The sequence below is a fragment of the Lacerta agilis genome, chromosome 7, assembly GCF_009819535.1.
Source record: "Lacerta agilis isolate rLacAgi1 chromosome 7, rLacAgi1.pri, whole genome shotgun sequence".
Taxonomy (NCBI): Eukaryota; Metazoa; Chordata; class Lepidosauria; order Squamata; family Lacertidae; genus Lacerta; species Lacerta agilis.
The window spans coordinates 59,414,557-59,436,674 of NC_046318.1; the positions used below are offsets into that span (position 1 = coordinate 59,414,557).

The following is a 22,118-nucleotide window of genomic DNA, read 5'->3' on the forward strand; positions in this document are numbered from 1 at the left end:
TGGGGTGCGGGAAGAGCGTCCCGCACCCTGGGCTCCCCGGCGGCGCCCGTAGTGCTCCGAACCCTTCCCCCGCTCCCCCTGTAAGGGGGGAGTGGGGGTGAAGGGACCACGGAGCCGGGCCATAGGGGATATGCCCCAACCGGGATGCAAATGCGGCGACCAATCCCGAGATGAGCGTTGAAGTTCTACCTGCGATGTTAGGTCCTGAAGAACCCGGTGGTCGTGAGTACGAGATGGGATTAAATACTATACTGTTTGGAACGATCCGGGGGAAGAAGAAAGGCAGCCTGCTTCCCTCCCCTTGGCTAATAGAAGTTAACCAGCTTGAATGACTGTTGCTACCAAATGGATTACAAAGTAATTAAATTTTGGAGAGTGAGACTGTTACAATTTCCCTTCGGGGAGTAAAGGAGTGGAAGATATCTCAGTTTGAAAGTTTCGGTCTTTGCATGCTGATTTCATGGAAAAATGGCGACGAAAAGTTCCAACCGAGGTGGAAAACAACCCTCACAGAGGAAAGGACATAGAGACAGGAACTGTAATATGATACTTACTCCTACCCCTCTTTCTACTGTGCTGGACTTTGTCTGCAAACTTGTTTTGAATTCCACTTTGACGGATGAACAAAGACTCCTTGAGCTGAGATTGGAGATTCTTTACTGGAAAGTGAAAGCCTTGTGTGGGGGCCTGATAAGAAATGAATTCCCTGCAGAGGAGGCTGCTGATCATTTTGACACTTTGGAAGGACGCGTCTGCAGCGAGCTGAGAGGGTGGATAGGAGGATGGGAAGAAGAGATAGGGCTGCTCCAAAAGGGAAAAGACTCCGTTTCTGGGGGTGGCAGCCCCAAAACGGTGGCAAGTTTTATTATATCCAGCCCCCGAGGTGTGAGCTCGAGGGCATGGGACAAAGAATGGAGCTACTTTCAAGAAGAATGGTTTGGAGAAATGGAGCAGCCGGAAGACCGTGGGAAGGACACCCGGGAGCTCGCTGCAAGGAGCGCTTTGAATTGTGCCTGCCTCTGTGACTTTCAGGGAAGAAAAGACAATGGGAAATTCGGCTCTGGCACTGCTAGGAGAAAGACAATGGACAGAAGGGGTGTGGGGTGAAGTACTAAATAGAATCTAAAACGGCTGGATATGGTAATATGAAATTGGAATGTGAAGACTCGATGGTGTATTTAGATTTTTTGATTTCTAAATGAGATATCTGAAGATTTATGTGATTAGCAGCAGACTTTAGGTTAGAAGAGTAAGTAATGTACAAGAATAAGATAATGAATAACAGAAGAGGATTTAAGATGAGGTATGATCATATTGGGGTAGAATTAAGAAAACTAGAATAAGATGAATTATAGATCACGTTGAGTAAGATGATTATTGTATTTTATATATAAAATTATGTTTAATTTTGTAAAGAAGGGGTTAAAAAAAAAATAGATTAGGGGTAAAACCAAGGGTGAAAAGGCAGGGGAAGTCGCGTCAAGATATGGAAATAGAAATTTTTTTTTTCTGAGAAGAAGTTTAAGGAAGAAGGAGAAACTTGGCAATGTTTTTGTTTGTATTATTGTTGGTGTGGGTGGGGGTTTCTGTTGTAATAAGAAAAATGCCAATAAATTCTTATAAAAAAAAACAAATAGGTATGGGAAAAGCACGATGTGCACATGGCCATAACTTCCGGATTCCAATCTATGCTGGGCAGACGCCGTCTCAAAAATAGAGAACAACTCTTCTCTTTCTATCTCCAAGGTGCCCGCTCCCGGCATGTTTCACAAACGCAATAAAATGAAGAGTGAGGCACCTAGCTGATTGGAGTTTCCGGGTTCACTTTAGAGAAGCCGTTCTTGGTTGAATGCACTGACAAGGCTGACGTGTGTTTACATTGATATCTATATATATTTACAAACCTCCTTTTCCACATTTTAAAAAGTCAGAAAGCGGAGGACGAACTGTCTTGTTTTTAATCACCTTTTATCCTATCCATAGACTTACACCTTCCCCCCCACCCTTTCCAAATCCAAACAACCCTGAGAGATAGGTCAGTCCTAAGAAACTGAGTTGGGGAGAAGAGCCCCTGCCCTTTTGAATCGTGGCGGAAAGCTCCAAGCGCTACCCCTCACTTTCTCTTCCTGTAGTAGGAGAAACGGGCAGAGTTCTGCGTAGCATCCTACTTCCGTCCCGGAAGTGCCCTGGCGACGTGCGTATCTATTATTTTTTTGGCATAGCGCTATGGTTCGTTTTCGCCTCGCTCGCGGGGAAGAGCCGCTGGGAGGAGCTTCGAGCTTCCCGTCATACCTTGCGCGGGCGCGGTTGACCCGGCGACGGGGTGGGAGGGATTTGAAGCGGAGGGCGGCAAACGCCGCGGCGGCTGAGGGCGAGTGGCAGCTCCGAGGGAAGAGGCGGCGCCGACGGGAGCGGGATGGCGGAGCCCGGAGCGGCCTCAGGGGAACTCAGCCTCATGGACAAAGGCGTCAGGAGGTGAGCGGCTGCAGCGGAATCGTAGAGTTGAGAGGGGTCCCCAGGGGTCATCTAGTCCAACCCCCCGCAATGCAGGAATCCGTTGGTTCGGGTCCCGGCAGGGCAGGATGAACCATCAAGCAAAAGAAGCAGGGAAGGGACCTTTCCTACGGCTGGTTTTTTTTTAACATTAATGGCCACAAATTGCTCCGCTGAGCGTTCCTTTACTTAGTTGGAAGTATATTGAATGTCCCAACGGAACCAACTATCCAGCAAGGCCTGAGTTTAAGATTCCCATTCAAACACGAAGCTTAAGTGAATGGACAGGTGGCCGTTGTAATCACAAAGCCGCCCTAACCCTAATTCACAGGCTTGCGAAGATTGGAAGTTGTGGTGAGATGAACCTTATGGGAAGAGTGGGGTGAAAATGCATGGGCAGTTCCACCGTTTAATTCTCACAACAACAGCCCTGTGGGGTAGCAGGGAGATAGAAGAACTAGCCCAGGATCCTCCATTGACTTTTCACAGCTGCGTGGGGATCTGAACTTGCATCTCTCCCCAGTCCAAGCAGAAAGCTGGTCATACATCACATTGGCTTTCATCTCCAAGCAAGTGCAACCTAATTGACCACAAGTAGCCAGAGTAGAGAAGCAGGCCTTAGCACTGGAAATGACTATGCTTAACTGGACCTAACGGTCAGGGGTACCTTTACCTTTTTACCTGCCTTGCAGACCATTTGAGATAGGCTACTTACTGCTTATTTTTATTAATTAGGATTCTCTATTTCCCTCCCTCCCCCCAAATTATTACATCCTATTATCATTTGCTTTTTTCATTTGTAGTTTAACGGAGTTACCTTTAAGCTCAGAACTTCACACACTCAACTTGCACTGTAACCAGATCTCCAGAATTGAAAGTCTTGATCATATGTTGAACTTGCAGCACCTGGATCTCTCATCCAATCGCATACATCAGATTGAAGGGCTGAGTTCCCTGACCAACCTGCGTACCTTAAACTTAGCTTGCAACTTGATAACAAAGGTTGAAGGTTAGTCCTTGGCTTGACTGGTTTTCTGTTCCTAGTGTGCATGTTGCATGTAATGACTGTGTTTGGGTGACACGGAAAACCAGTGCTAGTGCAAGCTTCCAGATCGCTCCTCCCCTAGTGCAAGCAGGAGTAACAAATCACAAGCCTTGGCTTACTACAGTGTGTGAACCAGTGCTTGGCTTCAGATCTTGGTTTGCTTAGAGAGGAAATAAACTCCAAATGCTAGTTCACATGTTAGAATAAGCCAAGGCTTGTAGTTTGTTGCTCCTACTTGTGCTCAGGAGGAATGCAGTAGGAGCAGTTCAGCAGTGTGTGCTGGTTTACTGTTTGTTCAATGCAAACTCTAGTTTATGGCAGGGGTGGGGAACCTCTGGCCCTCCCATTGTTGCTGAACTGCAGCTCTCATCAGCCCTAACAAGCATACCCAATGACTGGGGATGTTGGGAGTTGTAGTTCAGCAACATCCAGTTCCCCACAACTGGTTTGTGGCTCATTCCTTTCTCACGCAAACACAACCCACTGGCCTGTGAACTTCCTAAAGATTATTATTATTATTTCTTTTATTCATTTATATCCTGCCTTTCTCCCAGAACTGGGACTTGGTTAAACGGTGTTATAAAAACACATGCTATTTTGTTTTGTAATTAACTGTAAAAGGAAGACCCCTCTCCTCCCCACCTTCAAGCTGGATTAGAAAGTTGTGACTTCCTATGGTGGTGCTTGGCAACTGTGTCAAGATGCTCCAAGTGCTTTGCTAGCCTAGACCTCAAACAATCCTCCGCTTCCTGCCCCAGTTCCAAGCTGAGATGGAAAGTGGTGGAAGTGTTGTCTTACAATTGTGTTGGACCTCAGAACTGGAGACATAATTTGTTTATTAAATTTATATCCCACTCTTCCTTCCAAAGGAGTCCAGGACAGTGGGGGCATAATGTGAGGTCAGGAACAAGAGACAGTAACCATAAATTCTGGCTTGGCTGCCAAGACCAGCCCAAAACTGTGGACCCCTGTAACTGTTGCAACTTTATCTTATTTCTACATTATCTTAATGGCATATATTCTTTATCTGTTCTCTGTGGTCAGTGATTTTTTTGTTTTGTTTTGTTTACCTTTTTCTACCCCAGGATTGGAAAAGCTGTTTAACTTAACTAGATTGAATTTGTCTTACAACCGCATACATGACCTAACAGGTAAGAGGTTTTTACAGCTCAACCCTCTGCATATCTACTTGGAAGTAAGTCTTACTATGTTTGATGTGACTTAACTCCCATGATGGCTTTGCTAGAATTGTTATTGCTGCTGCATACATCTAACAATTGCCAATAAAGTATTCATGGGGTATTTTACAAAAGGAAAGGAAGAAAAGTGGTTTATTCTTAATTCATTAGTTGAGCACAATCATGTTTAAGACGGTGATAATGGTGCGTCTTTGACAGACTAAAAGGAATTACTTTTTTCACATAACACATCGTTTCAGCTACAGAACTCATTCCTGCAGGAAGCAGCGATGGCTACCAACTTGGATGGCTTCAGCATAGGATTAGACAAATTCAAGGAGGATGAGGCCATCAGTGGCTACTAACCACGATGCCTATGTTTTACCTCCGCTATCCGAGGCAATATGCTTCCAAATTCCAGTCGCTGAGAATCACATCTGGCCAATGTGAGACCGTGATCCTGGTCTAGATGAGCCCTAGGCTTGATCCAGAAGGGATTTCCTTGTCTTTACACGCCTTCTAGTTGAAAATGTTTTTTGACATCCTGTGTCTGTTTTTACAGGACTTTTGTATCTTCGTGGAGCCAATTTTAAAATTAGTTCTCTTGAGCTACACGGCAATTGTATAAGTAATATTAACCATTTACTCCAGTGCTTGGTGGGATTGCAGTACCTGTCGAATCTTTCTTTGGAGAAGAGTGGAAAAAGTAATCCAGTATGTGCAAAAATAGGTAAGTGTGGTGCACAGGAAACATTTACGACACACACTATTTGCATTTTGAAGATAGGCATTTCCAGCTGATCACCAGATCCTGACTTGGATCCAGGTAACTATTGGCAGATAGAGAAAAGCACAAGTGCTGGTCCATGAATTATTGCTAAAGTTACAGAAGACGTCTTGCAGCGTGGCTGTGGCACCCCAGTTATAGAATGTCTCCCCCTCAGGTGCCCAGCTGACGCTAGCGTTGATCTTATTTCAGCACCGGGGAAACCTTTGACTGCAGCTTAGTATTGATGTATTTGCTTGATTTTAAAATTAATGGATATAGCGGGTTTGCAATTTGCTGTTTTCGTATTCTGTCCTGAGATCCACTATAGGGCGGGTTATAAGCATTTTAATAAGCAAAATAATTCGTGAGGGTGCATTGCAATATGAAAAACATGCTGAGAAGGAAGACTCAGACTGTACCATATAAAGTTCAGTGGACAATGAAAAAGTCTTGAGAAAGAGCTTGGGCAAACGGCAGAACTGCTTTGAAATCTTCTCATGCGATGCTCTTTTGCTCCGTTCAGAAATAGCCCTTCTGCGAGCGGGTGAGACTTTCGGCCGCCAGAAGAACATCTCAGGAATGGATTGGAGCCTATAATTTAGTTCTTCGGTGAATGATGTTTCAGATAATACAGGGATAGGGAACCTGTGACCCTCCAGATACTTGAGTCCAACTCCCATCAGCCTCAGCCAGCACAGCCAATTGTTTGGGACAATGGGGAGTTGTAGCCTAGAGCATCTGGTAGGGAAACTGGTTCCCCATCCCTCTGGTATTGGGATAGTCAGATATGCTATACTGAAATGAATTTGCCTCACTGTTGGTGATGTTTAGACTGAAGCATGGAGCTTAATAACTTCTCTGTTCTTCTTAGGCTACAGAGAGATCCTCCTTCAGGCTTTACCCCAGCTAACCATCCTAGATGGAAGGAATATATTTGGTGAACCAGTAAACTTGGCAGAAGCAAATTCAACAGATCTGAAGTGCTTAGAAGGCCTTTTGGACTGCTTGGCTTCATCCAGTTCTCCTGCAGATGAAGATGAGGTGCTGTGACTCCTGCATATGTGGGGGGGGGGCAGTGGAGAGGGGCCTTTTTGTTTCTGAAAATGTCAAAGCAGTGTGCATCCCCCTCCCCTGCTCCCCATCACTTATGCTTTGTTTCTTTTAAACAGACTTGTATCAATTTGTCAGTGATGACACCCCGTATTGATGAGGTGTTAGCTCAGTTTCGCCAGCGTGCCTGTATGCCAACCTGGACCGCCACTAGCTCTTCCCCTGAGGCCATATCCTCTTCCGAGCCAGAAAGAATTAAACTGGACAGCGACTTGAGAATAAAAAAACTAGAGGATCAGATATCACAGCTGCTGGAAAAGGTAACAGTTTACATTTTCCACTCTGGCTTGACAAATGTCTTGTTTTCTGATGAACATTGGAACATACGGCCTGGAGGTGCCAGGAATTAAACTTGGGTTGTTCTGAAAGGCAAGTGTTCTACCACTGAGCTACAGCCCTTCCCCAAATGTAGGATGGAACTACACTGGTCATTTATAACATTAAAATGCATTATTAAAATGCAACAACAGAGGGCGCTGTGGAGCAGCAAGCCTTCGACAATGGGAAACTGCATTGAGAGTTATATAATGTTATATTTAATAACATTTTAACAGATCAGTGTAGATCCAGCCGTAGTTAAAATTTGAAACAGTTGCTCCATGTGACATAGATTATATTGTGCATCTATTATAGAGGCTTGGAATGACTGCAGCAAAGCTACCAACTGACTTGCCTGAAACAATTGACTTCCCCACCCATTTTTTCCCCCATTTGGTTGCTTCTGGCTCATTCTCCTTGCTTTTAATAACAAAGGTCTGAATTGAACACTGATCTGTAGTCCATGACTTCGGACAGAATATGATCAACAAGCCACTTGAACTTCTGTAGTCCCAGAACTGCAGTGTGAATAAGCTTCAGAGTGCAGTATGAGTCATGCGCTTGAGAGCAAAATTGTTCTTATGGTCTGAGTGGAAAGTGCTGAAGCTTGCAGTCAAGGAGCTTAGGCTGGGTATTTTGGGAACTTAAAGGGAAGAAGAACCTCACTTAATTGCTGCTTGAAGTAATAATGGACACTTCTTACTTTTGGAGTTAATACATTTCCACAGATTATCCTGCTGTAAGTGGCATTCAGTGTAATCAGCTACCCAAGACTGTCTAAAAGTAATAGGTCTAAAGATCAAGTAAGATAAAAAAATGAGCTCTAAATCCTTTTATTTTTAGGTGACTAATACTTCAAAGGCTGGCATTGCTCTTAATGTTCTCAAAGCAAAAAGGGACACAGATCTCACTTCCGAGAGTGGTGGTGAAAGTGGGAAAGAGAACAGAAAGGTAGCTAAAAGGAGCAAGTTCCCCAATTATCGAAAAGCCACTTCGTCTACAAAGTACCATTCTCAGAGAGGCAAAATTTCAGACAGGTATCTTCAGTTCGTTGATGTGTGTTTCCATATTCACATGCAGTCTTTTATCCATTTACTTGGGAGTAAGCCTCATTGAATTCGGTGGACTTACTTCTGAATTTTGTTGTTGTTCAGTCATGTCCAACTCTTCGTGACCCCATGGACCAGAGCACGCCAGGCACCACTATCCTCCACTGCCTCCTGCAGTTTGGCCAAACTCATGCCTACTTCTGAATAGGCATGTCTAAAATAATGTTTTAAGTTGACTTTTTAGGTACTTCTAGTTGGTACCCTGAGATCATCTTGTGAGGCCGTTTGTGCCTCCTCCACGAGAGGTCCGGAGGGTGGCAACACGAGAACGGGTCATTTCTGCAATAGCTCCCCATTTGTGGAATGCTTTCCCCAGGGAGTTTCGCCTGGTGCCTTCATTATACACCTTTAGGCGCCAGGCAGAAACGTTCCTCTTTAACCAGGTCTTTGGTTGACTGACATTCAATGGCCTTTTAAAATGTGGTTTTTGGGGGGCATGTTCTTGTCTTTACTTTATGTATTCTGTGTTTTTATATCATGGTTTTATCCTGGGAACCGCCCTGAGACCTGCAGGTATAGGGTGATATACAAATTTAATAAATAATAATAATAATAGTTCAATTGGAGAGAAGTCTGGATGATAAAAATAAAACAGAAATGGTTTTGTGTGCTCGTTTATGATCAAGTAAAAGCACAGAAAATTCTCCTTTAATTATTTAGAAGGCGTTCTAAATGCATTAGGTTACATGTGGAAGTTTTTTTGTCCAAGTATTGATGTGTGAGTTTAATTTATGTATCTTTTTAGGGCAGGAGAGCATACTTGTATAAAGTCCAAAAATCGAGGATCTCAAGTTAAAGAGGAAGAAAATTCAAGTCCAACTTCAGAAGTTCCGAGCTCAGATTTAGTGGGGAAATCGCCCAAGAATTTGGGTGTGCAGAAAAATCAGATGAAAAAACTAAAACGTTTCGATTCCAGTACTCAAGAAGATTCAACTTACAGGGTAGGTATATTTCAATCTTTTATTATTTCAAGGTATTTAAGGCTAACATGGTTTTCACACTAGCCATAAAAACTGGCACTACTATAAATATTGATCGACAGAAGTAGGAGTAACTTTCTAAATGGAAGTTGAGAGAACCCCATAACTTGTAATGCAACATGAGTGTTCTAGCTGTTGATCCACTGTGAACCGTATCTCTTGCTGCTGAATCAGCTTATAGATATCACTATAGGATCACAGAAATACATCTGTAGAAATATTTTCAGAAGCAGCTTATGGTACAGAGAGCGGCTAAACTTTGAAGTGCAGTACGTCTCTCACATCTGCTTTCCCATGTTTTTTCCTTGCATCAGCACCTCCTTCAGCATTCTACCTGCTCTTTTGAATGTCAAAACTGGCTCTTCTTTTGCAGTATGCACCTGACTAGCATTGCCACATGGACATTCTTATGCTTCTTTTATGAAACCCATTGTTTGTCTGTTTTCTAGCATTTCTAGACTTTGGTGTCCCTCATTTTTCTACTTATTTGGAGCTGAAGTAGATCATTTCTTGATATGCCCAATATTGGTTTTTAAAGTTGGGATTTGTTAGTTGTTAAGCAAAAGCAATCCCTTTGCCTTAACTGTCTAGTAGCCTAGTTTTTAAACCCTTCCTATAGCGTATCAGCCTGCAGTGTCAGAGTCATGGCCATAGGGCACGTTATCTTTCGGGAGAATAAAGCGGGTGTCCTATCATCTCCCTTCAGCGCCAACACCCCGCCCCAAAATGCATCCACCTTTCTTCTTAGTAGAAGCAATTCTTCTGCATTTTTAGTTTCTCCTTTGGAATATATGGGATCTCTGTCTTGTTCAGGCACTCATTCAAGAGCTGGATCAGGAGAGAGAGAAAAGGTGGAAGGCTGAACAAGCTGAAAAGAAACTAAGAGAAAATATCAAAGAGCTGCAGGACCAAGCAAAAGAAGAAAAGGGTATTCAAAGTATGGCTGTGTATACTACAGACCGGTAAGGATTCAGCACGTTCAAATGACCTTCTGAAAATTAATTTAGTACCAGTTTTTTCCCCCACTTGCATTTTTTCAGGCAACAGAGAGGGAGTATCTTAGAGCAATAAAATACAACTAGTTTCTGTAGGTGTCTGTGGGTTTATTTGCAAATCAATAACTTTCAGTGTGCTTTAGGCTATAAATCTTCCACAATCCTATTCTGTGCTACTACTCTTCAACGGAAGAACAAATTGTGTCAGAGGTGGATGGAGGTGCAGCTTTTCAGAAAACTGATCAACTTCATCATCAGGGTGATACTATTAGCAATTTTATAATTGACTTTGCCTTCAAATAATTTTGAAGTGTGTTTGAAAAATCCTTGTTAGCACTTCTGGCATTTGAATATACACAAATAACTGAGGATTATCTGCAAAACTTCTATGCGTTGTTTATCCTTCATAAAAAGAATATTACTTTTACAACATTGCATTTCAGATATTGGTCTGGTTTGCACAAAATGCTAATTCTTGATTTATTAACCAATGGGCTTTTTAAAAAAAATCATCTGAGCCCTTCCCTGTGGCTTAAATATGGTTTATTACTGCCAACAATATGTGAAGGCATAGCTTGTTGCTGTTGGCTTGTGCACCTTGGTTTGTTTTAACTGTGACTTGACATTACACATGAACCCTTCCTTAGCTAAGGTTTGTTTGATCACCAAACTACAAAGGCCATAACAGCTGCAGAACAAACTTTGTAGAAACAAGCCATGGTTTCTATAATCATCTGAAGTGGTTTGTGTGATCATCTGTGGGACAACTTCATACTTGTGGGAAACTTGTGGTTTGTCAAACAAACCATGGCTTAGTGTAATGTGTGATTCAGGCCATTATTTCCTGATGATGAACATGCCCACTTAAAATATATATTAGGCTCTGTTTGCTATTAAGCTACCTTGGCAGTTCCCAATTACCTTCTTGTGAATGTTTGTCACTTGGATAATTCCACATCCTTTTCAGCCTATAAGAACAGAAAAGTTGCTTGTTTTTCTGTGAAAGAAAGTGAAAGCCAAGCTGCTGAATTCAGCATCTGTTGTCAAGTTTTGTGTGTTCTGTGCTTGTGGGGATGTTGGAATATGCACAACCCTAATGGACATACCTGGGCATTGCCAAGAGGATTTGACAAGGAGGCCATAGCTCAGTGGTAGAGGAATATGCTTTGCATGTGAAAGGTTCCATGCTCAATCCTTGGCTTCTCCGGGTAAGACTGAGAAATGCTCCTCCCTGAAACCCTGCAATTTAGCATGGGCACCACTGTGCCAGATAGAATCTTACTTGGAATACAGCAACACAAGGTATTCTACAAGCTTGATGCAGAAATGCTGAAACTGCATAAAGCTGGATGCCAAAGTATATGCCAGTAGTTTTAGGCAGATGATTTAATTCTTGAGTTAAATATTTACAATTCTTCTTCTTGAACTTTGAGTGCTTTCTCATTGCCCTTCTGGAAAAGCTTTCCCCTCCTCACTTAAAGACTTCGTTCTATCAACTATTAATACAAGCCATTGCTTAGGTTGGGAGCATGACGCATACTGTAGGAAACAGTAATTTGACTGGAGGTCACTTGGGCACCAACTGTTGGGTGCTTCTGCCATTGACTGAAAACATACCTCGTCACCCAAGCTTTTCCTGACTGTTAATACCAGATCCTAGCATTTCTGGCTATTTTAATAGCAACTGATGTTTGCTGATACAGCATTTTAGAATGCCCCCCCCCAATAATCTGCCTTCGTGTTTAGAATGAAAGGTGGTATAAAATAATTTTAATAAGTAAAAAAATAAAGCCATTGTCTAACTACAGCTCAACTTAGACATCATGCCAAATCATGGTTAAGGAAGCTGAACTGTTCTGGCATGATATCTGAATGGACAAGCCATAGTTATGTCTGGCCCTTTGCCTCTGGAGGTTGCTGTTCCATGAGTGTCAGAAGCTGAGTACTGGGAGTCGGGGAGCAGATGAGCAGGTTTAAAGCATGGCTTGCCTATATGCTTTGGAAATGCAAACTATGATTTGACCTTAAATGATATGCTGATACAATACTATGGTGGCATCTCTTCATACATTCTTAAACAGTGCCAGTACTTTGAAAAAGTAGTGATTTTGAATGAACACGATGTTTTTCAGGCTAAAAGAGCTGGTTCTGAGAGAAAGAAATGCGAAAACCAAACTTCAGGTGGACATTCAGCATCTGAAAGACGAAGTTGAACGACTTAACAAGGAACTAGATCAGTCACGACATAAAGTGCAGGATCAACAAAGGGCACTTCAGACTTTAGAAGAAACGCTGTCCAAAGTGGAGACTCAAAGAGTACAGCGGCAAGCTTCAGAGGTACAACCTTTGTTTCTCACTGAAGAAAATTAGTACTTACAGTTCAGTTAATCAGATGTAAGGGAGAACTGGTCTATTTTATCTTATCTCTCAACACCTCTGCATGATGAGTTGCGCCTGCCAAAATTCTGTCTCCTACATAGATTTAGAACTCAAAATTTTCTAGAGCATATTTGGTTAAGACCATTGGCATGTTAAGATTCTGTTTAACTGGTGTGTTCTAGCACTGGAGCAAAGAACTAAATAACCCTGCCTTTGCATTGTCTGCGTTGGGAGAGCATTACCATATCCATTTCCTGTAATCTATACAGCTGGAAAAATTGCTGCCACATAGAGAACCTTGTGCTGCTCGATTCGTACAAAAGCCAGAGTTGGCTATAGGGCAGCACAACCAGTTCCACTACAGCGGGCACTGAGCCTAGGGGGTGCCACAGGATGTCACAACTATGACATAGTGTATTGAGCAGATTGGAAGGCGATAGGCTGGGGGGTGGAGCTATCCTTGACCTTGCACAGGGCATCACTGAAATTTGAAAGACCTTCAAAAGCTTCCTGTATAATTGCAGGGATGTGTGGCTAATTATGTTCAACTTTATGTTGAATAAAGCTATTGAATGGACTGTGGATATGAGTGTGAGCCACAAAATGAAAGATGTGATTTGGGGCATGGAGAGTAATGTAAAACTGTATTCCATGGGAGGGGAACATCTTTCGGCCTGAGAGCCATGGTACCTTCTGCCAAACTTCCAGTGCCACATGCTGCTTGTGCTACATCAAAAAGCAGATATAGGAAAGGAGGGCAAAGCCAGAGCCAGTGTGTGCATGCATGCACTTAGGCAGCCCACAGCATGTGCAAAGTATGTTTGATGTACACGGCACTCTGTTTTTTAAAATAATTTTTTTAATAGCAGTTTTGTTTTTCTTAAAAGTCTTTTCAGGGTTAGAAAGGTGATCTTCATAGAGTTGGAGTTTGCCGCTGAGGACAGAAATATTGATTCTGTCTGTCTGCCCCTGCCTGCCTGCCTGCCTCTCTCTCTCTCACTCTCTCTCTCTCTCTCTCACACACACACACACACACACAACTGCATGGCAATTTGACTTGAAACAGTCTTGCATTGTTACTGACAGAAGGCTGTTTTCAAGCCCAATTGCTTCATGGGTTTTTTTTTTGGGGGGGGGTAGGAGTACATGCTAGCCAGAAAGATAAACATCAGGAGTTTTCCATGATGTCTCATGTGAAGCTGGCAACTCCGCCACGATGTTTTGCTTGTAGTGCCAACTCTCAGTCACTATGATAGTGTGTTCCTTATCTTCCTTTGATACATTGCACAGAGGAAGCAAATTCAAGCCGCAGAATTAAAAGTTTCAGCTTCTGAGAGAGAAGTGCAATTGCTTCGAATTTCTTTGCAGCAGCAAAAAGAGAAGGTGGAACAAGTCCATGAACTTCTTATGCTGAGAGAGCAGGAACACAGGTATGTGCCTCAATACAATCCAGAAAGCACAGATTTACGTTAGTTGTGTGTTTTAAAAAAATGTTCAGCTTTGCGTTGTTGAAAATAGCCTAGGCTGCACGTAGATGTAGTCTAAAGCCCCATTTAAGTTGGTGGAACGTACTTCTGAGTAGTTGTGGTTAGGATTGTGCTGTAAATTTATCCTTTTTTAAAAAAAATTCAGACACCTTCTCTTGCGGAAAGCATTTTGCAAGTTTTGAAAGTGGGATTCCTTGGTTGGGCATAACAGCCAAGGCTAGACCTTCTGCATGTAGTTATTCCCATGGTCAGAATATTCTATTGAGAGAGAGTGAGAGAGAGAGCGTGCAGGGACAGTTAATTCTGTACTTCATACAGAAGAGTTCATTAGGTTTTCCCAGCAAATCGAAGCTACCATTTGCTGTTTTTAGCAAGATTATAAACAGGCAAAGATGCCCTTTTAAAGGGTAGTGTACAAGCTCCATTTGGAAGGTCCTGCTGGTAAGAAATGGTAGTAAGTGAAGTGCTATCCAGGCAGCCTTGTATCTAAATTAACATCTGTGATCCCAAGAACCGTTTGACCCTCATCTCCACACACGTGGTGTCTAAGAACTAAGAAGTACTGTATGGAAGAACTCCCATCTGCAGACAAGCAGTCCTCTTTTATTTTACTTTGCAGCTTCTTACTCATAGGTCTTGTTATTCCAGAAAAGAACTTGAAACCAGAGTTACATTGACCGGCTCTGAATTCCAAGAAGCTTTGTCAAAAGAAGTGGCCAGAGAGCGGCAGAGGCATGAACATCACATTAAAGAACTGCAGGAGAAGAATACCCTGTTGCATCAGAATTATAAGGATCTAGAGGATGAGTTTCGTTTTGCATTAACAATAGAGGCCAGAAGATTTACCGAGGTAAGCAATAAGAGAGTGTATGAGGAGATCCATATTAGGAATTATTCTGCTAAAAGAGAAATGTTTGTCCTTTTTCATAGCAGTACATTTGCAATGTGCTTTGGAACTCCATTTTATTTTATCTGTGTTTTTTATTGCATTATTTTATCACACATGTGTTTGCTATCCTGGGTTTCTTTGGGAGGAAGATGTATCAGCATATAAATTTAATAAATAAATACAATCAATAAGATCCATATATTTTTGGTGTTTTTTATATTGTAATTTTATGTTGTGAGATCTATGGATGAAGGGCAGTATACAAATTTAATAAATAAATAAATTCAATTTTTACTAAATAAACATATCTGTTAATTAGCTGCTATAAAATTGATTAGTGCTTTTATGCAAACTTTGAGGATACACTCAGGCTGGAATACACACTGACTTTGGAGCAAATCCCATTGAACTCAATGCTGCTCACTTCTGAGTAGACGTGGATAGGATTGCACTTGTCAAGTTACAAAATTAAGAAACTTGACAGTGCAAACCTAGACACATCTACTCAAAAGTAAGTCCCACTGGGATTTACTCTCAGGTAAGGGTGCATAAAATTGAAGGCTTTGTGTTTTTATTGGCTTAAATCAGTGTATTGTATATAATTTTTTAATTTTCAGACACTGCCAAGCTAAATTGTGTCAAGCTAAAATACTTTGCACACGTACCACAATAATTGTATTTAAAGGAAGTAATTTCATAAGGTTTAAAAAACTAGTCTTCATTCTCCCCATGTTCATTTTACTCTTAGAAATACCTGTTTTTCCGATTCTAGTGTAACAGCTGCTCACTTATGCAACAGAAATCTGCTTGTACAGTGGAACCTCGGTTTTTGAAGGTAATCTGTTCCGGAAGACTGCTCGACTTCCGAAACGTTCGAAAACCGAGGATCAATGGGCTGGCTGCAAAGTCAATGGGGGGAAATGAAAAACATGCCTCGGAAGCAGTTCAACTTCCGAGGCGCATTCGAAGACAGAAGCAACTACTTCCGGGTTTTCTGCTTTCGGGTTCCGAAATGTTCAGCTTCCGAGACGCTTGAAAACCAAGGTTCCATTGTACAACAAGGCAAGCCTCTCCAGACCTCCTGTGTGCCCCCAAAATCTGCTGCACAGTATCCTCTGATTCTCTGGAGCAGATTTTGGGGACTGCAGGCAGGAAGAGAGGAGGAAGAAGCCCTGTGGCATGTGTAAATGCCCATTTGTGTTACATTACATCTCGCCCCTAAACAACTCCAAACACTTTTTCTGTGCCTGCAGAAGAGCTGACTTAGCTATAAAAGGAACTCTGGTTTTAGATGCTTAGCCATTGACTTCCTTCAGTTCATTCAAGTAACTCTTGAAAACATCCTTCAGCAAACATATACTGCTTGCATCGATCACCCCCAGCTCAGAAATGTATTATGACTGATGATGTTTTTCCCGAAAGTTTCTGCATCCTCAAAGAAAAGCTGCTTAAAAGTTCAATTTTCAGATATTACATGCTTTCATTAATTTTAGTTCTATTTTAAATTGAGGAAATTACTATAGCTTTTATATATAGTTTTTGTTCTTCTTTTTTTTGCTAACTGATGATATTCAGCATCCATTTTTAGTTCATAATTTGGAATAAATACTGAGCCTCTCTTCCTAAAACGCAAGGTAATATTCGGTGTTTAATGTTATGTGTTTTCAAATTAACCTCCTGTCATTCATTCGAAAGTTACATTGCATTGTTTATATTGTAAGATATAACTCACACGTAGCAATAACCTTTCTAATAATTTGCAATTTGTTTCCCCTTGCTGAAATAGGTTAAAGAAGGCTTTGACAATGTTGCCGCTGAACTGGCAGAACATAAGCATCTTCTTGCTCAGTCTCTGCAAAAAGAAAAGCAGTCGGCCACCCTAATCCAAGAGCTGACATCCATGGTAAAAGAACAAAAAATGAAGATTGCAGAATTAGTCAGATCGAAGCAAGAAACTACACACAACTTGAGAGTATGCGTTAATAGGCTTATCTAACTTTTGTATGCTGTCTTCTGTACATTGCATTTTTGTGTTAATACAACAGCATGAAACATTGAATGGCACTGCAGCTTCAAATACAGTGAAAGCCTTCTTTCACAATGGCATGTGTCCTTTTTCTTTTTGTCAGAGTCAAATCCGAACTCTTGAAAATATGGTGGAGGAAGATAAACAGGCGACTATTCAACTTGAGCTTCTTAAACAGGAGAAATCAAAACTTATTGCACAGATAACAGCCCAGGAATCTGTAATTGACGGATTAAAAGCGGAGAGGAAAATATGGGGACAAGAGTTGGCGCAACAGGGTAAATACTTGTATTCTGCTTTGGTAGGATGCTGATAAAGAACTAAGTGAAACTTAAACCTCTGTAAGAATGCGAGGTGTTCTAATGGTGTTGCAATGGGCTGCACTGGCAACAAGCTCCATAGCTGCATTGCTTGCATCTGTTTCCTAATTCATCACAACTCTATGTTTTGGTAGTGCTTTGCACAGTAGAGGCATTCATCCCCAATCTGGCATGCTCCTGTATCACACACATAAGAGCTGCTGAAAGTGTCTAGGTGTCCTTCCAGCTGTATCATCATTTTCCAGAAATTAATTTCCAAAATACTATTTACTAAGAAAAGGTTGTTCTGTTAATGAGACTTGGGTGTGCTTTTTCATTCTTAAGGTAAGTAAGTTAACAATTTTCAAACAGTTACTACAGTGGCCTACACAAAGAGGCATTTAAGAAAGCACTTTCCTGGATGCCCAACATTAATTTCCTCTCTGAGTTGAGCTGACGCCAACAAAGCTAACGGAAGGAACCTAGTTGCACGAGTCTTGAAGAATGTTTCGGACATGGGGAAGACTGGGGTGGTTTTGTTTGCTTTACAATCTGTTAACATGACAAATTAACTTCTTTATCTGCAGCACTGAAAACAGAGACTTTGCTTTGTGTCTCCTTTCCCAGGAGCATCTCTTGCTCAAGATCGGGGGAAACTGGAAGCCAAAATAGAAGCACTAACTTGTGAGAATGAGACTCTGAGAAAACAAAACGAGCGTAACAACGATGCATTGAAGATTAAATCTAAAATAGTGGAGGATCAAACAGAAACGATTAGAAAGTTAAAAGAAGTAAGGGTTGTTTTTCTTTTTAACAAACTTGCCTGAAAACATATTGAATAAAGGAGGGGAAAGCAAAGAAATGGTACAACAATTGTGCATGGGTTGTCTTCTAAATGTTATCCTCAGTGATAGAGGTATAATGACCATTCCTTTCTGGCAAGTGTCCTCTGCTTTTAACTATAGGAGACTGAGTAAGTAGAGTTTTTCTGTTGATCCACCTTGCACCTTGAAGTTTTAGCTGTGGTCCAGGGCAAATATATTGATCAAATTGTTCTCAAGGCCTCGCAGGACCGAGATGAGCAGATAAGAAAGCATCATGAAGAAAGTACTGAAATGCAGAAGAGACTTCAGGTGCAACTAGAGGGAAGAGAGACTCAGTTGGATGATCTCATGGAAAAACTGGAAAGGCAAAATGAGAGGAAAGAGGAACTGAAACAGCAGTTGCAAGAAAAAGAAACAGAGCTCGAAGATATCAAGAAAGCTTACAGGTACTAACTAGTAATGTCTTAAATGCTGCTAAATTAATTTTAGGTAAAGGTAAAGGGATCCCTGACCGTTAAGTCCAGTTGCAAAGGACATGGGTTGTGGCGCTCATCTCGCTTTACTGGCCGAAGGAGCTGGCGTACAGCTTCCGGGTCATGTGGCCAGCATGACTAAGCTGCTTCTAGTGAACCAGAGCAGCGCACGGAAAGACTGTTTACCTTCCCACCGGAGGGTACCTATTTATCTACTTGCACTTTGACATGCTTTCGAATTGCTAGGTTGGCAGGAGCAGGGACCGAGCAATGGGAGCTCACCCTGTTGTGGGGATTCGAACCGCCGACCTACTGATCGGCAAGCCCTAGGCTCTGTGGTTTAGACCACAGTGCCACCCGCATCCCTTAAATTAATGTTAGTAATGCTAAAATGTCAGTAGGCCATATTGAGGCAGGATGGGAAGCTCTAATTTTTATTTTCCCATTACAAAGACTTGAAAAGTTGGGATATGGTTTTCCTTGTTGTAGTAGTCTCTGAAGCGTCTGTGAAAATGTCCATTACATTTCAGTGCGATGAATAAAAAGTGGCAAGATAAAGGAGGATTGTTGAGCAAATTGGAAGCACAAGTTAAACATATGAAAGAAAATTTTGATATAAAAGAGAAGCAGCTGATTGAGGAGAGAGATAAAAGTATTCAGGCACAGAAGTAAGTTGCTATATTTGACTTTCTTATTGTATTAATGTGACTTCATTCAAGACAGTCAGATTTTTGGTGTATGTATTCTTCATGAAAGATCTTGCAGAACAGGGTGTCCTTCAGAGAAATTAGAGAAGGAAATTTTCTTTCCTGAATGGCGGTTGTGGCTTTGGGGGAAGCTTTTCGTTTGCAGTATAATGGCATATATTGGAACTTCAATTGGTGAAAGGTGCTCACAACTGTTATTACAATACTATTTGGTTTTTATCCCTAATTAAATTGAAAATTCATAAAGGACCACTTGTAGCCTGACAAAATTTGAAAGCAATTCTTTAGCCCAATTTTATGAACTCTAGGAGGTGACGTAAATATCTGTTGGTATTTGTAAAAAGAGAGTTCCCCCGTGGAAACCTAGTACATTTCTGTTTTATCTGTGGAAAAAATAAAAAGGGTTCTTTCCATTTACTAAAGGAATTCCAATCCAATACAGGTTTCGGTTAGAAGTATGAGGTGGAAGCCATTTTTTTCTGATTACTGCTTACTCTATAGGCCCTTTTGCCTTCTGACAGCTGCTCCAGAGGAATTGAAATAATGTGGGTGGTGAGGAAATTTGCCTTCTGCCCCCCCTTCTGTTCAGCAGAGCTTACTGGGTGAGGAATTCTGGGAAGCATGGATGGCACCCCAGAATTTTATGATTTAAACTTGCAACAGATCCATGCTTTTCCCCTTCACACATTTCTCCAAATTTCTAGTGTACACATACACTGTCTCTGCTAATGTGGTTTCTGTAACAAAATATCTAGAATTGAGATTACAGTAGAAAAAAATCCAGTCAGAAAATGCTGCTTACAATATGTGAATGAGTTACTGGGATGTACTTACTAAATAATATTTTTCTGACTGTAGGAGAATAGTTGTCTGCACAACATGCATATCCCAGTAATAGTGAGATAGATATAAGGTTTAAGAGTTCATTTTGTCTTTAGGGCAGTGGTGGAAAAGCTGCATTCTATGGATGATGCTTTCCGAAGACAACTTGAATCAACGCTAGCAGCGCATCAAGCAGAATTGCTGCAGCTAGCAAATGAAAAGCAACAACAAATTGCGGCAGCAAATGAAAAGGTGATAGATAATGTTAAAAGCACCCAAATGTTGTTTCCCTTTTTAAAAATATATTAAGCAAATAAATCTACTAGTTTTTATTTGCTGAGAATGTGTAGATAACTCATTGATTACTGCGGCTAATTCAGGAGAATGATCAGCGGATGCAGGATATGGAAAGCCGACCTTCTGATATAGTTGGATCAGGAAAAAAATACATAAAATTTGTGCTTTTGACAATGTCACCCACTACCATTCACTCCCAGTCTGTATTCAAGGTGATAGGGCTTAACCTGTAAAGCTTCTATGGGCTGGTTGCTGCCTAATATTGAAAAGTATTCATGTGGCCTTAAGGTTGAGAAATCAAATGAAAGGGCTGCTAGACACCCATTTTTTCATAATTTCCCATTAAATTTTTTTTGGAAATTTGAGTGAAATTAGTTCAAGAATGAATTTGCTCTATAGTCTGTGCAGGTACTTGGTAGTGGTCCTCTGTCTTTGTGAGGAACCTTTACTGAAAATTGGAATGGATCTAAATAAAAGCCTACAGAAGGGGGTTGGCAGAAGCTGACTTTCTTGTGTTCCCCAGTAGCCCGTGTCCCCCCCCCCCCAAAAAAAAAGGTTTGGGGCAGTGGCTTTCAATCATTGTTCCGTGGGCACCCTGGTGTGCCTTGAATGATGGTCCGGGGTGCCACGGGCAATACTGACCTCTGATGTAAATTTTATTTCAGGTTTACCAAGTTGAAGAAGAAATGCGTCAGCTCCTGCAAGAGACTGCAAGCAATAAAAAGGCCATGGAAGAGAAAATCAAACGATTGACAGTTGCTTTGAGTGACATTCAGCAGGAGCTCTGAAGTACAGAGAATGTGACACTCCTATAGAGGCATACAAAATTCAGTAAGATAGTCAGCCTTGATGGGCACAACTATGACATTAGCCGTTTATTGAAAGTTAGTCTCCTGAAAAAAATGCTACGTATTGGCATGACTTATATCTGCACTTTATGTATAATATTTTCAAAATAAATAGTAACCTTTCTTAAATTACTGATTTACTAAAGTTCAAGATAACACAAATTGTCTCCAGAAAATGTAGAATTATATACATATTACTTAAGAGGCGATTCAAAGGCTTGAATAACTTTTGGAAACTTGGAGAGGTTTTAAAAAGTGGTCTTTGCTCTCTGCCCTAGTGCTGAAAGGAAGAATCCTATACAGTGGTACCTCGGGTTAAGTACGCTTTAGGTTAAGTACGCTTCAGGTTAAGAACTCCGCTTAAGAACAGAAATCCGCTTAAGAACAGAAAACTCTGGCAGTGCAGCGGCAGCAGGAGGTCCCATTAGCTAAAGTGGTGCTTCAGGTTAAGTAAACTTCAGGTTAAAAATGGACCTCTGGAACGAATTAAGTACTTAACCTGAGGTACCACTGTATTTGCATTATTGGGTAGGGGGAAGTGAGAATATGGTCTTGTGGAACCACTGCTGTATTTGGCGGGGTACCAAGCCAGGAGGGGTGGCTGCAACAGCGTCACATCCAGCAACTGACCTACTTTTTTCCACTCTTGACTATGGCAGGTGTCTGAATTTTCTTATGCTCTTCACAACCACTGTCTCGCAGCACAACATAGCACTCTGGGACACAAGGTTCCCCTCTCCTCGGGATGTTTTATTTTTATTTCTGCTAAGTGTGAGGCCAAGATAAGCAACAAAGGCTCACACACAGGACCATCTTAATCGCAGGGGCACCAGGCCAGCAGTCTGGGGCCCGAGCGTTGGAGTCTGGGGAAGAGCTAAGTCAGCTCTTCCCCGGACTCCAACGCTCGCCACCGAACTTGCACAAAGCCACCTGCAGCAGAAGAGCCCGCGGGTGGAGCAAGACGCATGAGAATTCCCCTCCTTGGTTTAGCCATGGTCGAAGAAGGCTTGAAGGTGAGCGGCTGAGGAGAGATGGTGCCGCTGGGATGAAAGGCTGAGGCAGGAGGAGGT

At 41.8% G+C, this 22,118-nt stretch overlaps 1 protein-coding gene across 1 annotated transcript; it reads left to right on the plus strand.

Annotated features, from left to right (window-relative positions):
* Positions 1-2,315: 2,315 nt before the first annotated feature.
* On the plus strand, positions 2,316-21,177 carry LRRCC1 (leucine rich repeat and coiled-coil centrosomal protein 1). The gene is made up of 19 exons (XM_033155498.1): positions 2,316-2,475; positions 3,297-3,502; positions 4,624-4,689; positions 5,279-5,446; positions 6,357-6,526; positions 6,655-6,855; positions 7,757-7,950; positions 8,768-8,963; positions 9,816-9,964; positions 12,130-12,334; positions 13,667-13,806; positions 14,512-14,713; positions 16,539-16,724; positions 16,882-17,056; positions 17,705-17,868; positions 18,139-18,347; positions 18,905-19,042; positions 20,020-20,155; positions 20,866-21,177. Exons 1-19 carry the CDS (start codon positions 2,417-2,419, stop codon positions 20,986-20,988), a joined length of 3,087 nt encoding a protein of 1,028 aa, XP_033011389.1. The 5' UTR covers positions 2,316-2,416; the 3' UTR covers positions 20,989-21,177.
* The last annotated feature ends 941 nt before the right edge of the window (positions 21,178-22,118 follow it).

Excerpts from the sequence above, each read along its gene's own strand:
- LRRCC1 (XM_033155498.1), top strand. The coding sequence starts at position 2,417 with ATGGCGGAGCCCGGAGCGGCCTCAGGGGAACTCAGCCTCATGGACAAA. Across the intron at positions 3,503-4,623 it reads CTTGATAACAAAGGTTGAAG|GATTGGAAAAGCTGTTTAAC; the intron begins GTTAGTCCTTGG and ends TTTCTACCCCAG. Across the intron at positions 16,725-16,881 it reads AAACTACACACAACTTGAGA|AGTCAAATCCGAACTCTTGA; the intron begins GTATGCGTTAAT and ends TCTTTTTGTCAG.